At 38.5% G+C, this 19,191-nt stretch overlaps 1 protein-coding gene across 2 annotated transcripts in view; it reads left to right on the forward strand.

The window, feature by feature from the left end:
• Positions 1-19,191, forward strand: part of pex14 (peroxisomal biogenesis factor 14) — a 75,341-nt gene that overhangs the window by 40,490 nt on the left and 15,660 nt on the right. The window contains exons 4-7 of one of the 2 annotated variants that reach the window (XM_038305980.1): positions 2,062-2,187; positions 9,943-10,022; positions 12,441-12,543; positions 19,021-19,118. In XM_038305980.1, coding sequence (XP_038161908.1) covers positions 2,062-2,187; positions 9,943-10,022; positions 12,441-12,543; positions 19,021-19,118 — 407 coding nt within the window. The remainder of the gene's footprint in view (positions 1-2,061; positions 2,188-9,942; positions 10,023-12,440; positions 12,544-19,020; positions 19,119-19,191) is intronic. The other variant, XM_038305981.1, reaches the window with a different exon arrangement.

Here is a 19,191-nt window from a genome sequence, read left to right on the forward strand (position 1 = left end):
ATAAAAATGAGTGCTACTGCAGGTCAGTCATCCCTGATGCAACCAGACTCTACGATGCTACACTATAACGGCAATAACTTGTGCAATGTATAATGTGCAATTACTGTTTAATACCCTTTGCAATAAGCTGTTTCTCTATATTTGACACCCAGTGCAGTAATTATATATATAAATATTGATATCCATCTACTGAGTTGAGTTCTACGTTATCAATCTGGGATGGCTGCCGTTCAGTCTGTCACTAAAAAGGAGGGACTTTTAGTACAATGCTTCAAGCTGATTGGGTGAAGTGCCAGATAGTACCCGCCTTACATAATAAGCATTCAGCCAATCCTAGCAGCGAATCATTGTCATCCAGCTTCATAACACAAATACCCACCTTAATAGCTTCAGCAACTTGTCGTCCACTTGTCGTCCATGAGAGCCACACACAGAGACACAATGATCTTAATAGGATTTGTCTGCAGCTTCTTGAGTGTTTTCACTAGTGGAGTAAGCTGATAAATCAAACTTTTAGCTTTCTTCAACTTCAGCAATCACTGCTCCGCTCTCTCCATGCATTGCCACTGTTTTAACACCTCAGCTTTATTTAGTGGCACAAGGTGAGAGCAGAGCAGTGAGCATCCTCACCAAGTGGGATTCACCACTGGCTGCTTCCCCACCCTTCCCCACACAGTTTGCATGCGATCCCACCCAAGTCCACCACCCTCTGCGGTGGATTTGATGGCCAAAATATGACCAAATAAGTCATTTTAAATTGAGTCCCCTCAGATCTGCTGGCTACTAGCTCCCTTGTTTCACCAGATATAGCTTACAAAACTAGGTGTCCCTTACCTTAACTATTCCCTCAAAACTGTCATAGAAGGTTTAGTGTCAGTTATCTAAAAGGCTATCAATTTCTTTTTTGGGGGGGAAATCATTGAATATGTTATTACCAAATCATGTTTTTCTTAGCTCAGTAGATTTGCATTTTGAATTGACTTGAACGCATCCTGATTGCTCTAAATTAGTAAAAAGCTAATTTGACCTCATTGCAAACGCTTCAAGATATAGTTTGGTTCCCAATAAAATCCATGACAAACTGTGATAACGTTGCATTGTTCTTTTGATTATGGTTTGAACCATTTTCAAAAAAACAATTACTCTGTTTTTCAATAAAGAATTTAAAGAGCATTTTTTGTGTGTTTCCCTAAAAACACTTTTTACAGCCAAATAAAGGAGGCTGAAGGTGTAATGTAAAGTGTACAGATGTTTTTAAATGTTCTTTGAGGCTAATATGATTCAGTATCTACACACCAGATCTATTTTTTCTTTGTCTTTTGCTTTCCTTTTAATTGTTTTTTTCATAAATGGGTTAAAGTTGTTTTTAATATAGTTTTATCATAAGTTGTGTAATTATTTCCCTTTGTTTAGACCAAGATACTCATTAAATGATGAGACCCACAGTAATGGCAGCATATGGTAGATGAAATAAAATCCTTTCTTGCCACAAAAGGAAATGTTCATATTAGATTTTTTTCTCCTCCTCCCCTCTGATTCTCCATCTGGGAGCCCTTTGCAATTTAATCATCACTAAAATCATTAAAAATATCTGAAGATTAAATTATATTGGCATTTGCAAAATTATGTAATGCATTTACATTACAATGAAGAAATTAAAATAATGCATTTTCTCTGTCTGGGGTGTATGAAATCTCCACATGGGAAATATAACTGAAGAAGTGGACAGACTCTTATTTTATTTGCCTTTGGTGGCAGTTAATAGGCTAGCAGAGGTTCAGGTTTCATTGTATGAACCTTCCTGCACTTCCTTTGATGGATGTCCCTCAAAGTCTCAGTGGTATTTATGAATTATAGAATGGAAATGCATTTTTGAGAAGTGTGCAAGTGAAATTGAATGAAATTTGTAAATTGTACTTAAAAGATGTGTTGGAAGCTTGGCAGTTGGAAGCTTGGGAAGTATTTAAAGTTTTATTATTATAGGAAATGAGTCGTTTAGTTTTTTCATCTTTGACACTGAGCATCTTTTTAATATCTAAAGGAGTTTTGTGTTCATTTCAGGACTTACTGATGAAGAGGTCGAGTTGGCCATCCAACGCTCTGGCAGCACAGAGCAAGTCCTGCCTCTAAGCCCTGTGGGGCTCCAACAACCACCTTATGCATCTCAGCTGACTCCAGCACCACCCAGTAAGTACATCCTGTACGTCATTTTCTTCCATTTGCAGCCTAGGCTCAACAATGATTTAGAAGAAGCCTAAGTCCTTCCATCCATCCATCCGTCCATCCTTCACGCTTATCTCAAGCATGGTCACCAGGGAAGCTGGTGCCTATCTCCAGCTGTCTACGGGCGAGAGGCAGGGTACACCCTGGACAGGTCGCCAGGTCATCGCAGGGCAACACAGAGACAAATAGGACAAACCACCATTTACGCACACATTCACACCTAAGAAGAATTTAGAAAAGCCAGTTGACTTGACAGTCATGAAACCAGAGTAACCGCTCAGGGAGAACATGCAACATCCCCGGGAATCGAACCCGGAACCTTCTAGCTGCAAGGCAGTACTGAGCAGCCAAAAGTTAGTCTAAGTCATAAATTCAAAAAAAGTTAAAAGCAAACCACTGGACTTTGTTTTTCAAGTGTTAAGATGTTTCGCTTCCCATCCAGAAATCTTTCTTAATTCAAAATGTCTGAAGTACCATTGAGTTCCAGGCTTAAATAGAGTTGGCCAACAGAAGCCTTGCTATGGCTTAGAAAACATGCAAATTGAACCAAAAACAGGTCCACCCCTTTGTTATATCGTTGATGTCATTGTTGGCCTACCTTAACAGGTGCGGTACTCGAGCTTCCTTCCAGTACAAATACATGGCGGCGAAGTTAATTGGCTTAGGTGTGACAGAATTTATCTGCACAGCCAAGGGCTGGAGGCCGTCTAGTTTGGTGACCAGCGGATTTCGTCCCTGGTTTTCGGAGATGACATGATTTCGCTAGCTCCTTCCTGCCAAGGCCTACAACGTGTGCTGAAACGGCAGTCAAGTTTGAAACAGCTGGTATGAGAATCAACTCTCCAAGTCCGAGGCCATGGTTCTCAAGTTGAAAATGGTGGCTTGTTCCCTTCAGGTTGGAAGAGAGTTCCTGCTTCAAGTGGAGGACTTCAAGTATCTTGGGGTCCTCTTCACGAGTAAGAGGAGAATAGAGCTGGAGATCGATAGACAGATCGGTGCAGCTGTAATGTAGACACTGCACCGGCCTTTTGTGGTAAAGAGAGAGCTGTTTGAAAATGCAAAGTTCTCGATTTACCGTTCAGTCTATCTTCCTACCATCACACATCGTCATGAAATCTAAATCATAACTGAAAGAACAAGATCCTGGATACGAGCGGGTGAAATTAGTTTTCTTTCTGGCTGGGCACTTCCTTAGGGATAGGGAATAGGGTAAGTAGCTTGATCACCTGCAAGAGGTTCTGAAAAAAGCTGCTTCTCCTCCACATCGAGAGGAGTCAGATAATGTGGCTTGGACATCTTTTTTAGGTGTCCCCAGAACGACTCCCTTGGAAAAGGGGAAGACTCGGAACACTGTCAAGAGTCTATGGCCCCTTTTTCTATATAATTTGACAAAGATAAATTTTTATTTGTAGTGGTAAACAAGCACAATGATTTCCAAGTAGCTCTTGGCTCATACTGTAGCATTCAGTAGTAGTTCAAACGACTTATGAAGCCTTTTAAACACTGAGTTTTAAATCAGTTTTCATGGGAATTTTGAGCATCTTTAAAAAAAAAATGCTAATTAGAAGTGTTTCTATCTGGTTTCTGAAAAGGTGATACAAATGATAAACTATAATTATGAGTGGGTGTGATAAACAGGAAGTGTCATGCTCAGAACTGAAGGATCCAGTATACAAGGCGGACAAACAGAATTCTCATAATGTTTATTGACAACAGAATCGGAGTAGGCGGTGTCGGCATCTGAGACAGGAACATCTAAAGTAAAGGATCACAAACGTGTGAGTCACTAACTTGGTCTTATAGGTCAGTCCAATTCCAGAAATAGAGGATGGTTCCAGCTGGCTGGCTGCCAACGCGTCGCGGCAGTCGCCACACAGAGTTCCTGATGTATCTGTGGTCGAGGACAGACAGGAGATCAGAACAGAGCAGACAAATGTAGGCAGGGTGAACCAAAGGGCAAAGCCAAAACCGATATCAGTGACGTGGTCAGTTGTCACAGCCAGGATGTCAGAGATCCAGTGAGGTGCTGAAGGGGAATCCAGGACTGAGTCGGGTTATAGGCTGGAAGAGAGCAGGCAGACTCAGTGGTCGGGAAATGCTTCAGGTCGGTACACACGCAGTCAGAGATCAGACAGGAGTCAGAAGACAAGTCAGGCAAACAGATCAGATGGGAATGGACAGGCTCAGAAGTTAAGAGGTAGAACAGGTCAGGCTCAGGTAGTCAGAACACAAGAACGCTAGAATAAGTCTTACCAACAGCTGGAAATAGTCTGGTACTAATGACTGGTCTGAGGGCTGGTTAAATAGTGACTAATGCAGTTGGATCCGATGATTGGGTAATGGGAACTGGGAAGGGCTAAGAACGTGTGTGAAATGAGTAATCAGACCATGCAAAAGTGCTGAGATCATGACAGAAGTAGAGGTAGCAAACTAGCGTGGACCACAGATCAGTAATGAAAGGTTTTAATGAATATGTTGCAATCGGGCAAGTTGTACCTACTTTGTCATCTAGTATTAGCAATGATCCATGCCATCTAGAAACATCAACAAAGAAATGCAATTCTAATGCTTACATAATCATGAGGATGCTGACATCCTTACGCATAAACATAGCATTAGGATGCCGTGCTTATGCATTACGATGCTTACATAAGCAGTAGGAAATCAGCTATGGAAACCACTAATCGGTCATCTTAGGTAAATGTAAACAACGTCCAAACTTACTTTACAACTGTGTTTCAATCCCTTCTTTAGAACGTTTACTCTTTTCACGAAAAAGTTAAAAACTATTTCAGGTGAGTGTTAAGTTTCTTGCAAAATTTAGACTGTTAACCATTCTAGGGTTCCTGTGAAATGGCTCTTACCAGTGCAAATTCCCCGGCATGTGTCTCATATAGTCAATCGGTTACTGATTAACTCCCAAAGACACCTTTAGGAACAAAATAATTCTATTAAATTATCCATAAATGTGAGATGTTGCAGCCAGGCCTATACTCAAACTGTGTGGTATAGCTGAGATCTATTGGTTTTGTGCATGCGCCTGGTTTTATATATTGCTTATAAATTCGTTCAAGGTTCTCTTTGCCTTAATGTTGACTGATAAGGAAACAAAACCTCACCAAATTCTAACACAGTTAACATCACAATCTCTGCCATTACAGCTATCTTGTGTTGTCATAGACAACACAAGATAAGTTCACCTTGTCATAAGCTCACCTAAGGTTACATTTTTTTGTGTTCTTACAGCTTGCATCTTGCCATCTGTAAAAACCTCATTCTAGCCTTGCTAGTCAGTACTATGCAAACTGTACCTTTAAAAAAATCTATTTTACTCATTCTTGCTAAAGATTTGAGTGCCCTTTCACACTACAATATTCCAGGGCAGAGGATGCCAAAACAATTTCACACCATTTGGTTTGGATTACCTTCATGCTACACTTTTGACAGGGACTAAACCTCTTGGACAATGCCATACCGTTACGACAGCTGCCCTTCTTGGCTGTTATCAGAAGGAGCTGCCCAGTATAAGCAGCAAAAAAAAAAAAAAGTAGACTGACCTATGGACCTACAATCTCTAAAGTGTGTTTCTCCTTGTGAGAACAAATTTCCCTCTATCCACTATCTTCATTTCTGGTAAAGTTTAGATTTCTTTATTTTTTTCATAATTAGAGAGGTTTATATTTCATTTCATATCAAAAACAAATTTCTAGGTAAAAACAAACAAAAAAGAAAACAAAAGAGCCTACCAGGGGTATGAATAATTATGGCCTTACCAATTTATACACATACATACAATTTATACACATACAATTTCCCGAAGGGAGTAATCCCAAGGGATTAATAAAGTCAAGTCTAAGTCTAAGTCTAAATCATTAGTACTTTTACATTACTAATTCTGCTTAGTTCACCTAATGGTCTATTTTATGATATTTTTCAGCATGTAAGGTGCACCCAGATTCCCCTCCAAGTGAAGAGCACACCATATTTTCCAATGGACCCCATTTTTTTCTATGCACCACGGTTCAGGTTACTTTCTCCTCCTGGCCAGATAAAGCATATAATCACAGTAAACCTGATTACATCAAACCAAACAGCTCTATCAACCTGTAAAAATGCTGGCCATTTAAAATTTGATTTACCAAACTAAAAGGTTTTAAAACTCTTTCACGGTCCAATTTGGTACATTGATATATAAGTGACATTCTCTTTTTATTAAAAGCATCTGGTTTGTCCTGTTGCAGAACTTGTTAGTTTGTCTTTTGTGCATTGTTTATTAGAGCCCTTCTGTTCCTTCTGTATATAATATTAAAAAAAATAATAATCTTCAATACAAGCCTTAAAGTCATGCAGCTCCTTATTTCACCTTAATTTCAGGTTTAGACAGTGAGAACATAACAGCTCACATACAAAGTTTGTGACGTCTGACGCCGTTGCATTTCTGGCAACGTTCAACCCTGGCGAAACCCCTCACCACAACCTGTATCTTTATTACCCCAAGAGGTTGTGAATCCTCTGTCCACAGATTTGCCAATGCAGAATGAAGTCCGCGTTATGCTTAACCCATATGACAATGATTCCAGATGTATTCCACCCTCATTTATCACCACACTGTCCTTGACTCCCCGGCATCTCATGTTTTGTAATGAAAGTGATGTTGATGGGATGGCCATGTAGTTAGGGAGACTCGCAGCTCTCCGTCCATAGTCGGGGGTTTTATATCAAAACGGCTATGAGGGAGCTGCATAATGAGGTGAGAGCTGGTCGTCTTGTATGGGGGGTCATGCTGAAAAAAGGGGGCTACCTTCCTCTGATGTCCTTCTTATGGGGACGGTGCACAGGGACCCGCATCCATCTCTGTCGCAGTAATGGATACTCTGATCTCTATTTCCACACGGTAGAAGGACAGGAAGGCCTCCACTGAACCCAATAAATTTGAGAGGAGATTGGAAAAACGGGGGATGGAGTCCACAGTTCCACAGCTTAAGTGACCAAATAAAAAGAGGAAGATGGTTGTGTGGAAGTGGGAAATAAAAGAAGAAAGACAAAGGAAGAATGAAAAGCCCTAAAGTTGAGGGGTAAGAGCAATGGGTGAGCCCTGGTGATGCATTCAGGTATCATCAGGGTCAACCACCCATCCCAAGGACTTTAAGGCCTTTCATATGCCTGGGATTCTGGGACAGCTGACAGTTTATCCCAGCTTTAATGTTGATGAAGACCCAAATTTATACGGTTATCATATGGATGTTGGAGAATGATTTAGAATTTTTTTCGAATAGGAAAGGTTAGAGGTTCATAGCAGCAGTGAATCTGCCCTTGAGTAAGGAAAATAAAATGACATTCTCCCTGGTAATGTACCTTACATTTCGGTCTGAGTGGGGCTCCTGTTTTATTTGCATGTAAAATCACAAGTGCTAAAGCAAAAGATCAATATAGTTTACTCACTTCAGGCCAGTAAACATGCAGCACATTATCCATTAGGTGAAATCAGACTTGTTACAGAATATCAATGCTGTGCATGTTTAGCTTGAAATCATTTGTATTCATTTTCACCTTTCTGGTGTAAATAAATGAAGAATTTGCATACTTCCTTCAGACAGGTTGTTTAGTGACATTTTCAGTTGAATGCCTCTCTTAAGTGGGGAATTTCCACTTTGACAGGCAGTTGGCCTACCCAGATGACAGCTTGCACAATGGCACACTTTCATATCATCTGTCACTCAGCTTCAAAATGCATAGAAACAAACACTCTTATGTTTCCGTTAATCTTAAGTGCTTTCCTTGCAATTTCTGTTCATATTAATAAAAAAAGTAACATTTTAATGTTTCATTCTAATTACAAGTTTGTCGTCGCCAAATGTTTCTTCTAAATTTACTTTAAATCCTTTTTCTTTAACTCATAGCTGCAGTTCGCATAGCTCTTCCAGTCAGCCTATCATATTTTTTAATTATGATTCTTAAACATTGTCATTTAACATTGTAATTGACTACTAACAGGTTTATGTACAATCCACTTCTTTAGCTCAAAATACCATGAAATAAATGTGATTTGTTGTAAAATGTAATCATTGAATCTGTGTGTTTACTATGATGATAAAGGCCCCTTATTTCTTGCATAAAAAACTGATTTTAAGTCAAATTAAATTTTAGAACTGAAGTTAAAAGTTGACAAACTAACCTATAAATAAAAAATAAGATATTTTTAAAGAAATTCATTCAATTTCACACCACTAAATTCTGTTAATTTTTCAAACCATGCATTTATTTTTTGAATAGCCTGAATTCAGGGTAAGTCTGAGCAATTAAATATTGGTTTCTAATGGCACAAGTTCCTGCCCTTATGTTGTTGCCAAATTCTTCCACTTGAGCTCTGGATATCTGCAGCTTCCCAAGAGGTGCTTACATTTATGTCTGACTAATGTACTTCTTGTCCTATGATAGTTGGACTACTTTATGTCATAGCAGTTTTGTAGTTGTGCCATTCAGTTTATTTTTTTCTTCAAATATTAGATGACACAGTGCTCTGTAAAATGTTAGTATTGTTTCATAAGCCAGGGCTTGATGTTAACCATCGCCCGATCTCCCGGGGCAAGTAGTTTTTATTGTTGGGAGAGTACAAAATTTCATTTCATTGCATTTGCCCGCCGGGGAAGTGCAATGATTGCCAAAAAAAATTATTTATCACTCAATAATTACTTTAAAATCACCGACATTCGATGAAAACGACCCAGAAGCGTTGCCAGCGCCATTTTGGTTGTTTTGTACACATTCTCGCGTGATTTGAAAAAGGCACGTGATTTGAAAAAGCTGGGTGATTTGCCGCAAGATGGCAAGATTTTTGTCCACCTATATTAATAGTATTATCTTGTATAAACATACCGTGACTCTAAAATAAAAGTTATTCATTTGTGACATTGACTTCTGTCTTGTGATTTATCTTAAGTTTTTAACCTGTCAAGATTTTTTTTTATTTTTAACATTACAATTTATATTTTTCCAAGCACACAACAGTTTAAGGCAAAGTTTAGTTTGAAAAGAATGTGCAGGAAGGATTGAAAAGCATGTTAACACGGTAATGTAGGCTTGAGTTCATTTTCTGATGCATGCATATACACACCAGGAACCTGTAAACTTAAAAAATACTAAATTACAAAAAACATTTTAAAAACAAACATGTTCATTAATATATATACAAAAATGATTATTAGGAACTCTATTTATCAAAAATTATACTGGGCAAGTAAAAATAGTTTCTGGGCTAATGAAATGTGAAAGTCACTTGCCCTTTGGGCAAGTGGTAAAAATCCTTAACGTCAACCCCTGTAAGCCAATCATACTTCAACCTTCTCATCAACTTTCTCCCTGATCCTGTCTGCTGTTCTCATTGGTCTTCATAATGCTATTTATTCATTTATGTTTTCTTGAAAACCTCTGAGGCCTTCAGATAACAGCAGGATTTATACTGTGGTAAATTACACATGTGAATTTATTTACTATATTTTTAAAACATTTTGAAAACTTGGTAGCCCTGTAGACTAGTTTGTGCTCATAATTTGACAAAAATGTATACATTTAATTTAACAAGTGAGAGTATTGCCTTTCCTGGTACTTGCTTGTAAAATATTGATGTTATTTTTAGCATTCTTTCTTATTATTCTATACCTTAGGGATAATGTAGTTTCTATAGATCAGTGTTTAATCATCTTTTCTGACTTATTCCAGCAGGCTACAGATGGAGAGACTACGGCGCGCTCACCATCATTATGGTTGGCATCGCATTTGGCTTTCATCAGCTTTACAAGGCAAGTCCCACCACAGTATGGTGACCATTTCTTCCCTGAATTTCAGATTACAGTAAATGCATGATAAAAGTACTTGCAGTCTCCACACTAGATGTATCCTTTGTTGCATCGAAATATGCAGCATCAGTCTATGACAAATTATGGTGCTTGAGCTAAAGGCTCCACTGCAACATGAAGCATCATTCAGATCTTGTTTTTGAATTAACATGCATAATGATCTCATTCTGACCTCTGTTTATGTATTTTATAGCATATATATTTTTCCCTCTAATAATAAATTCTCCAGCACAGCATAGAACTTGTTTTTGGACACATTACAGACTAAAATAACCCCCCTGTTTTTTATTGGGCTTGAACATGAGCTCATGAGGTCCCTTGTCCACAGTGACACTAATCCCACAGCGCTTGGTGGTTGCGCTCTAAGCGACATGTGGAAATGATTACTCCATTTTTAAAAGAAAGCAGGAGCTCTAGCAATAGTTTTTAACCTAGATGACGGGCCCCTTTACTTTGTGTGTATTGGAGAGATAAGCAGAGGACAGCAGAGGTGTCTGTAGATGTTATTTATTCTCCCTGCAGAGCAATTCATAAGGGATCTTGAGCATATTCCTGGTCTTCTCTCTCATCAGATAAAAACACACTATCAGGCCACAGTTTCCTACATAGGGAAACGCTTCTCTTGTTTGGAAGGTGGGAATCCCTGGTGGGATGGCACAGGTTGCTGTCATGTCACCAAAGTGTAGTGCCAGTCGCACCATATGTCCAAATTTTTACCCAGACTTTATTTATGTTATGCTGCATCTTGTAAACACCGTGCTCACAGCATCCCACTCATTAATTACAACACGTTAACACCTTTTTAGTCTTTTTTTCCTATAAAGTGTTTATTACTTGTACCAGTGTGGCACCTTGAACTGCAGAGAAAACCTAACAGGGAGTATAAAACAGGCGGTTATTCTTCCTCCTCCACAAAGTGTCTGCAGTGCTTTACAAAAAGTATTCATACTTCAAAGTTTGCAAAATATGTTTTATAAAATTTTTAGTCTTGAATGTATTTAATAGAAATTGTATGTTATAGATCAACACAAAGTAGTACATACTTTTAAATTGGAAGGAAAATTGATGCATGTCTCTTAAACATTTTTATAACCACAAATCTGAAAATTTTACTGATTTGCAATCGCTTCCTTAACCCTAATGCTTCAAAGTCAGATCCTATTGAAGAGAGCAAGAAACGCTTTATTTGAAGTGTAGCCAGAAGGACAAGAGTAACTCTTATAAAGGAAAGGGATATAGAAAGAAAGCTATGATAAGCAGTGATTGCTGTTTGCTACAACTTATGTAGGGCACTCAATACTCGTAGAAAATCCTCTTAACAGATGGGATCGAAATTCAACTTTTTGTCCTACTTGCAAAATACTACATTAAGTTTTAAAAATAAAAAATAAAAACCCTATGTGCTTCTCTCAAAACACAATTTTCATAGTAAAAATGTATTATAGCAGCATCATGCTGTAGGGAGACTTCTCTTCAGCAGGGCTGCTGTTAAGAGATGATAGGAAGATGATCTTACTGAGCTAGACCTATTTCGAAATGATAAAGGGGAGGAAACTTCAATCTGGAAAGCTGGTGGTGGTGTACAAATAAAAGATTTGCAGCTTCAATCACGATGGAAGAAGGATCTGTATGATATTGACTCAAAAAACTCAATGAAAAGGCACCACTTTTATTATTTTTTTGCATAACTCTTATTTAATTTTATAATTCATGTCAATTTTTTTTGTTTTAATTTGTTTTGGCCAATTACATGTTAAATTACCACTTATTATCACTCTATAGTATACACCTTCAGAAACGGACACTTTCACAGGAGGAATAGAAAGAGTTAGAGGCAGACATTTTCCTTACAATGATTAACAAATGCCCTGTTGTTCCTGTTTGACTTTGATCTTTTTTGTGCTCTTTGCTGCAGATAAATTAGAAAAATCCTGATACTCTTTGTGATTTTTTTTTTAATGTTCATCAATGTGTTTGTTGAATATCCTAACACTTTATCTAGACGTTCAATAATATATGCTCATACACCATTTATAACCATTTTCTTATTTATTCATCTGCTTAACAAATTACTTAAATGAGTAATCATCTACTAAGGTTTCTGATTGATTCTCTCACTTACTAATGGTTGGAACAATAAATGTATGTTACAGCCTTCATTAACAACTATTAACAGCGGTTCTGACTATTTGCTGTTGAATTACACAAAGTTACGATGAAGTGTTGTCAGCCAGTCTCGTGGCCAATCAGTAAAAAGCCTTCTTTGACCTAGCATATGGAGGTAGCCTTGTCTTTTTCCTCATCTTCCCTCTGCTTTGCACTGGAGAGAAGTGTAATCTTGTGCCATGCTTTTAATTGCAGAAATACATCCTTCCCCTCATTATGGGGAGCCAAGAGGACAAGAAGCATCTGCAGAGGATGGAAGGCAACATTGCAGCAATGAGTGGCACGCTGACACAGACAGGTGAAGATTAATATCTTCATCACTTTCTCCCTCCTTAACATTTTCCCTCATTTATCTGTCGCCAAAATCGGGGGGCCCCGCACATTTTTAACAAATGACGCCGCTGTCATTTCTCTTTAATTTGAAATTGCTTGTTTACTGTCAGGCTCAGGCTCAATTAATTACGTTTCGCTGAAAAGCTCTTAACCTCGGAATATTAATGAGGAGTTGGGAAATGACAACTTTTCTCAACCCCACACACACACCCAACCCTCTTCAATTCACCCCTCTATGCACCAACCTCACCACCATCCGAAACCTCCTTTGCCATCATTGTCAGCCACCCTCTCCTCTGTAGGTGGGCAGAAAGTTCATTTTAATTTTGTGTGTGTGTGCGTGTTTTTTTTTTCTTTCTTTTTTTGGGAGGGGGATTTATGTGTGTAGCTCGGCGCTGTGGTAACTTGGCTCAGCGTTGGCCTCAGTGTAACTTAGTGTGCGGTGACAGGTGCGGCTCCCATGTTGGACAGGTGAGGAATCTCAACCTGGCTGTCAGACAGCGGTAGAGAGAGATGAGGGGAGAGAGCTGCTTTTCCAGCTCTTTGTCAGTATAATTAAAAATCCAGGGAGGCGTAAATGAGAGATGCACTCTGAGAAACTCTGGTCTTGTTAGCAGTAGTGTTACACTGAAGTGTGTTTTCACCTGATTCGTACTAGTCCCGGTTTCATTTTGAGTGGGTTAGCAGCTAAACCTTCTCAGGCACGCAATGATGTTTTTTTTGTGTTAATTTTCATGCGATATCATGTTGCATTTATGCAAAAGCTTTAAAGATAGTCAAAGCATGTTTAAGTCCAATGTCGTGACACCATTAGAATGATTTCCCTTGTAGACATGCCTCATTGCACAAACCAAAACTTCACAGTACCTTGGTGTTTTAGCAATTGTAGTTTTTTTTTTTTAGAAGTATCAGAATAATTTGTGGGCCATTATTGTGAGCACAAAGAGTTTGACTTTGCAGTCATGCTCTTACAGTGTTTAGTCATTAGGGATGAATGCATAAAACAAGGGAAAATTGTAACTTATATAAATCTAAATTGACATTTGAGCAGAAATGTGTTTAATAACACAACAATTAAAACTAATCAAAATGGTCGCAAGAAAACTGGGAAACAAAATAGGAGGAAATAACTGGTTTTAGATATTTTCAAAGTGCCAACAGCCTCAGGATAGGATGCAAACAACATTTCCATCTCTTGGTTTAAATAAAAGGCAAATACATTAATAGTTTAAGTCACTTAAGTTTAAGTCAATAATCTTTTAGAAAGATAAAAATGATCAATGCCATTTAACTTTTAGAAGCTGATGGGTTTCTGTTGGGTTTTTAAAAAATGAAAAACTTCCCACAGTTGAAAATATGGCTGTTATCATTTTATTCAGTCACACCAGGGCTGTCGTGTCCCGACTGTTCTAGAAAAACAGAGGGCCAGGAGTTGTGTGAGATGGCGTGCAAGGTGTGTCGCCCTAAATCTGATTAACAAATACACGCTGTTTTATGGTCATTTTCTCCCAACTATGCAAACACATTTCCCCGGGTTATTTCACTGCCCATTCTTGCTGCTACTTATCATGTTTTGGAGATTTGCCAGTGTGCAACACCCTGTTTAGTTTGTCAGTGCGGACAGGATTACAGGGGAAAAAAAAGAATGCTCTCATGTTTTGTCAGAGGGAAAGTGAGACTCCAATAGAAGGAAAAAAAAAAAAGACATTGGTCTTTTCTTCAGCCAGCGTGTAGAACTAATTTGCTATGACTGCAGTAGCCAAGCTGCTATCGTAGTTAATGACTGTTGTAGTTAACAGTTGGGGAGAGGGGTTGCAATTACACTGAGAGTTTTCTCCCCCCAGCTTCCCCTTTGTCTTCCTCTCCCTCTTGCTTTCTCTCTCATCGCTGCACTGAGTAATAGCGAACGACTGCCTTGCTGCTGCCAATTGCTTGAACCCCCTTTTGTTAAAGTTCATGTATTTCTCTAGTGCCAGGCGCAATGAGGTGATGTATCCTTTTGAATGGGGACCACATTAGTCTTTCTCACCAACCCCAGCTAAGAGTAAAAGGCCTTGACTCCCATTATGATTTCCCTACAACTTCACACGGACAATTAATGAAAGGATCTTGAAGCTACTTCAGCACAGCTAGGCTGTAATGGAATTGCAAGGCTGATGGGGCACTCTTTGTTGGTGGGAGCCATATTGGTGACCAGCTGGCCATTAAGGACAGACACAGGGCTGGACATATGTAGTGTACATTGTAGCGAGGTATTTACTGAATAATTTACTGAATACACAATGCACAGCCTCCTCGCAGCAGCTGCAAGCCCTGCACATTCTCTCACATGCACATGTGCAGTCGCACGTTGTGGGTACTATCTTCTTCTGATTCATGCCTAGCCAAAGAGTTTGACTTTATTAATATTCTTGGCTTCATTTCAGTGGTATCATGGAGGAAGAATTTGAGCCTTTTTGCTGAGCAGCTTGAGCACAAAGAAGCTAACTATGACACTTAGAGATGCAAAGGTTTGCACTGTGAACTGTTTGACCGAAATTAGTGCAAAGTCAAACTAGGTTATTCTCATTTTATGGTAAAATAATTTGCATATAACAAAATTTGCAATGTTTCTATTAGATTGTTAAACTTATCAGTTAAAAATAACACATCAGAAGACATTTAGGATATTTAGGGGAAATCTTTGTACAAACATAGATTACAGCATTTCATACCCTGTATCATACATTTCAGTTAAAGCAGAAAATCATAAATCATTATCAGGCCTTATTTATAAAATGATGTGATGGTCAGACACCAATGATTATTTGGATTAAATGACTAATCATTCAGTATTTTTTACAAACAGTTAAAGCTGAAGTCTGTAAGTTTTTAAAAATCACTTTTTTGTCACATTGGCTAAAACTGTCCCTATGCCCAGACAGCAGTACATGTGATATGTAACCTGTGAAAAAAACTGCTTCAATTGGTACCGCCTACTGCCTGTATTTCAATCTGGAAAGAATAATTCGGGACGAGTCAAAACAACCAATCACAGCCAGAGGAGCGTCTGATGGAGTGTCAATCACAGCTCACACACGCTGAATCCCGCCCCCCCCTTCTGGTCGCATGCGGTAGCTGCGCAGATGCTGTGAGAGGGATGGAGCTTGGAGGTAGGGCATGAGTGAAGCAGAGAGGGTGGGGGAGTGGCGTGAAACCTGTTTTTCTTAAAATTTTCAGTCGAAGTCTGCTCTCTCCTCAATGTTACAGACTGCAGCTTTAATTAATAAATGGTTATTTTGTCCTTGCACACACCCTCTGTTACTTTACGTTTTCAGGCTTGACTTGTTCACTGCAAAATCTTGATTTTAATTTAGAAAAAGGAAATTACAAAATACTTTTTAATGTGTGATTATATGTAATTTAAAATGTAAAATATGAAAGAAGAGTCAAACCTGAATAAAAACAATTGATTTGCGGGCTGTATTTGCTATATAAACCATCAAACATAGAACCTGAAACAATGGTGACACCCAAGACTTTTGTTAATAACTTAATAAACAGTGTAAAATGTTTTTTGTCAGTCATTAAAATACTACTTTATTTCATATCCCTTAGCTGTTCCTCTGTTGTTTCCCCCCTTAGTTTTAGGACTTTTCAGAATAAAAGTACCTACAGCTAAAGTCCATTCATCTGTTCTGTCTCACACCAATTCAAGTTGGAATGACAAATGGGTGTTATGAATAAAATGATGCTACACATTTCATTCATGTAACTCATAAAATTTCCCTTTCCAGGTTAACATATGTTTCAGCGATGTTTGCTTGTTTGATGCTTATTGCAGCAGTGTTACTATCTAAGCGGAGCTCTGCTTAGCGCAGCATCCAGTATAGATGATGCTATGCCTACAAGTTCTGTAGAGCATGGCACATTTACATGGTTCTACTTGTAAGATTTATCATAGACATTTTTCACAGGAGATGTTGTCAGTGTTGACAGTTAATCGTTACAGCCCCCCAGGAACCTACACTTCCAAGGAAAGAGACATAATAAGGAGGCTGATCAACTAATCAGAGGCAGACTCGGGGAAATGGGAGCATTATATTACATTATGAAACCAATGAAAAATGGTTTCTTACAGTTTCTTTTCTCAGACACTTTCTCCAGGCTTAGAAACACCATCTTGAGTTTCAAATAATTTAACGCCCCATCTTTTTAGACACTAGGATGTGTGAGTGGGGATGTTTTGAAGCTACAGTTTTTCTAAAGACATGTAGACATTACATTTATCTAGGATAGACTTATGTTTAGCATGTTTTACCACCAATGATAAATATCTAGAATTATAACTACATAAGTATTATTTCAAAACTATGTGATGCTATAAAGACAAATTGAAAGCAAAGGAACTTTGACAGTTATTAAGACTAGCCTTTTCAGCATAATTATTTTCAGTTTTAATTCAGTTTACTTATATAGCACCAATTCACAACACATGTCATCTCAAGGCATTTTACAGAGACAATTCAATCAGATCATATAGTCAAATTGATTAAAAGTTTTCTATCTAAGAAAAAACAGTTGATTTCATCAACTTATTGACTCAAAGGCAGTGACTCAAACCAAGCATGCTTGTATGACAGTGGAGAGGAAAAACTCCCTTTTAACAGGAAGAAACCTTCAGCGACATAAGGAAAAATCCTATCTCTGCTATAAGATGGAGCTTAGTCATTTTAAGGCTTTATATGTGAGAACGAGGATTTTAAATTCTATTCTGGATTTAACAGGAAGCCATTGAGGAGAAGTTAAAATAGGAGAGATATTATCTCTTTAGTTTTCATCAGAACTCTGGCTGCAGCATCTTCAGCTGAAGGCTTTTAACTACAGTTTGTGGACTTCCTGATTGTAAAGAATTACAATAGTTCAGCCTTGAAGTAACATATGCATGGACTAGTTTCTCAGGATCACTTCCCAGAATTTTATAACATTTTAATGATTATAGGAAAACGTGTATCTCAATAAGACTTTGTATAGACTAGACCCATGAACATAGGAAGTATTTTGAGGGATTTACAATTTGCCCTTGTTCAAATCCAGGGTTGTGTGAACTACAGTATGGCTTTGTCACCAGCCAATGTAATTTTCTATACATGGTGTTACACAGTTGTGTGTTTAAAGCGTGCTTTCAAAGGTTTCTTTCTCCAAAATAATGGAGGTGGATTTATTTTTTTTCGTAAGTGTGAAATGATACCTGACGTACCTCACCAGCAACGCCGGACATGCTCTCATAGTTACCCGCACATCTGGATAAGCTGTTCTGTGGTGTGGTGAATTCAAACACCTTTTTGTCTCCTCTTGATTAACAGCACACACCCTGTCAAAGTGACACCTTTTTAAATAGGGATAACTTTCATTTTTATTGCTTTCTCAAAAATGTTGGTCACTTTTTGGGCCACTAAATGAGAGCGAGACTTACAATTATCATTGGCGTTTGAGCTAAACCAGCTTTTCTGCTTAAAGCTACATGCCGTTTCTGCACGCCCTAAAGATCAAACGTGTCAGCACCCCACCTTTATTAACATAGCTCCACCAGTTTAAACACAGGTGTTACTACAAGATGCTCGTGTCTTTGAAAGATCAAATATATTTTTTCTTGTGTTGGTGTTTTAAAACAAGTGCTGCTTCTAAGCATGGCTCTATCTTTTTGTCAGGGGTTAATGTTAAAGCGGAGGGTACTTTACATCCAGCCCAGCCGACTGCAGCTCGGGCTTTTAACCATGGCCTGACAACCTCAGTGGACCACCACAATATCTGTTGATGTTAATCCTATTAGGCTTGATTTAACACTTTACACGCCCATGATTTATATGAATGTTTATTGGTTTTCTGTAATATAATCAGCTCAGGGAAACTTAATGCATTGTTTGGTAATACATGCATGACTGGAAGAAGGGGCACACAGGCCTGAAAAAAAAACCCTGTGCCCGGTGTTATTTGAAATCATACACCTTCGTCCAACACCAACACTTGAACTAATTCAATCTTCAAAGTCAATGGAAAAAGAACAATATTTATTAGGATTAGGAGGGACATTTTGTCTGGCAGCCTCCTCCAAAATGAAAGCCTTGGTTTTTACTTTGTTGATCGTTTGAGGGTTTAAGATGCATTAGTAGACAGTTTCTGGGTGGATAATGGAAGGTTAAAGACTGTTATTTAATTTAAGTTCAGACACTAAAGATTAATACCTCCATGCTATGTGAGGCTCCTCATTTCCCACCCTCTACCCCAATGCTTCAGAAAAAAATGATGCCACTACAGTTACATGGTAATAAGTTGATTGTAATGTATTAAGTACCGCTTTGGATCAGTGGCACACGTTAAGCCTCAATATATCAACCGTCAATAATAAATAAAATAAAATTTCTTTTACTATGTATTCACTGGCATTCTACTTGTTTCTCAGTCACCCAGCTGCAGCAAACCCTGGTCCATATCCAGGAGCTCCTGGTCCAGCAGCAGCAGAAGATTCAAGAACTGTCACAAGAACTGTCTACAGCAGAGGTACAGTAGCCAAATGTTTTGGTTGTTTAACCTTAATAAGTCACTCAAGCACAGCCAGTCAACCGAGAAGCAC

The sequence above is a fragment of the Cyprinodon tularosa genome, unplaced genomic scaffold (assembly GCF_016077235.1).
Source record: "Cyprinodon tularosa strain WSP-4 unplaced genomic scaffold, ASM1607723v1 ctg57, whole genome shotgun sequence".
NCBI lineage: Eukaryota > Metazoa > Chordata > Actinopteri > Cyprinodontiformes > Cyprinodontidae > Cyprinodon > Cyprinodon tularosa.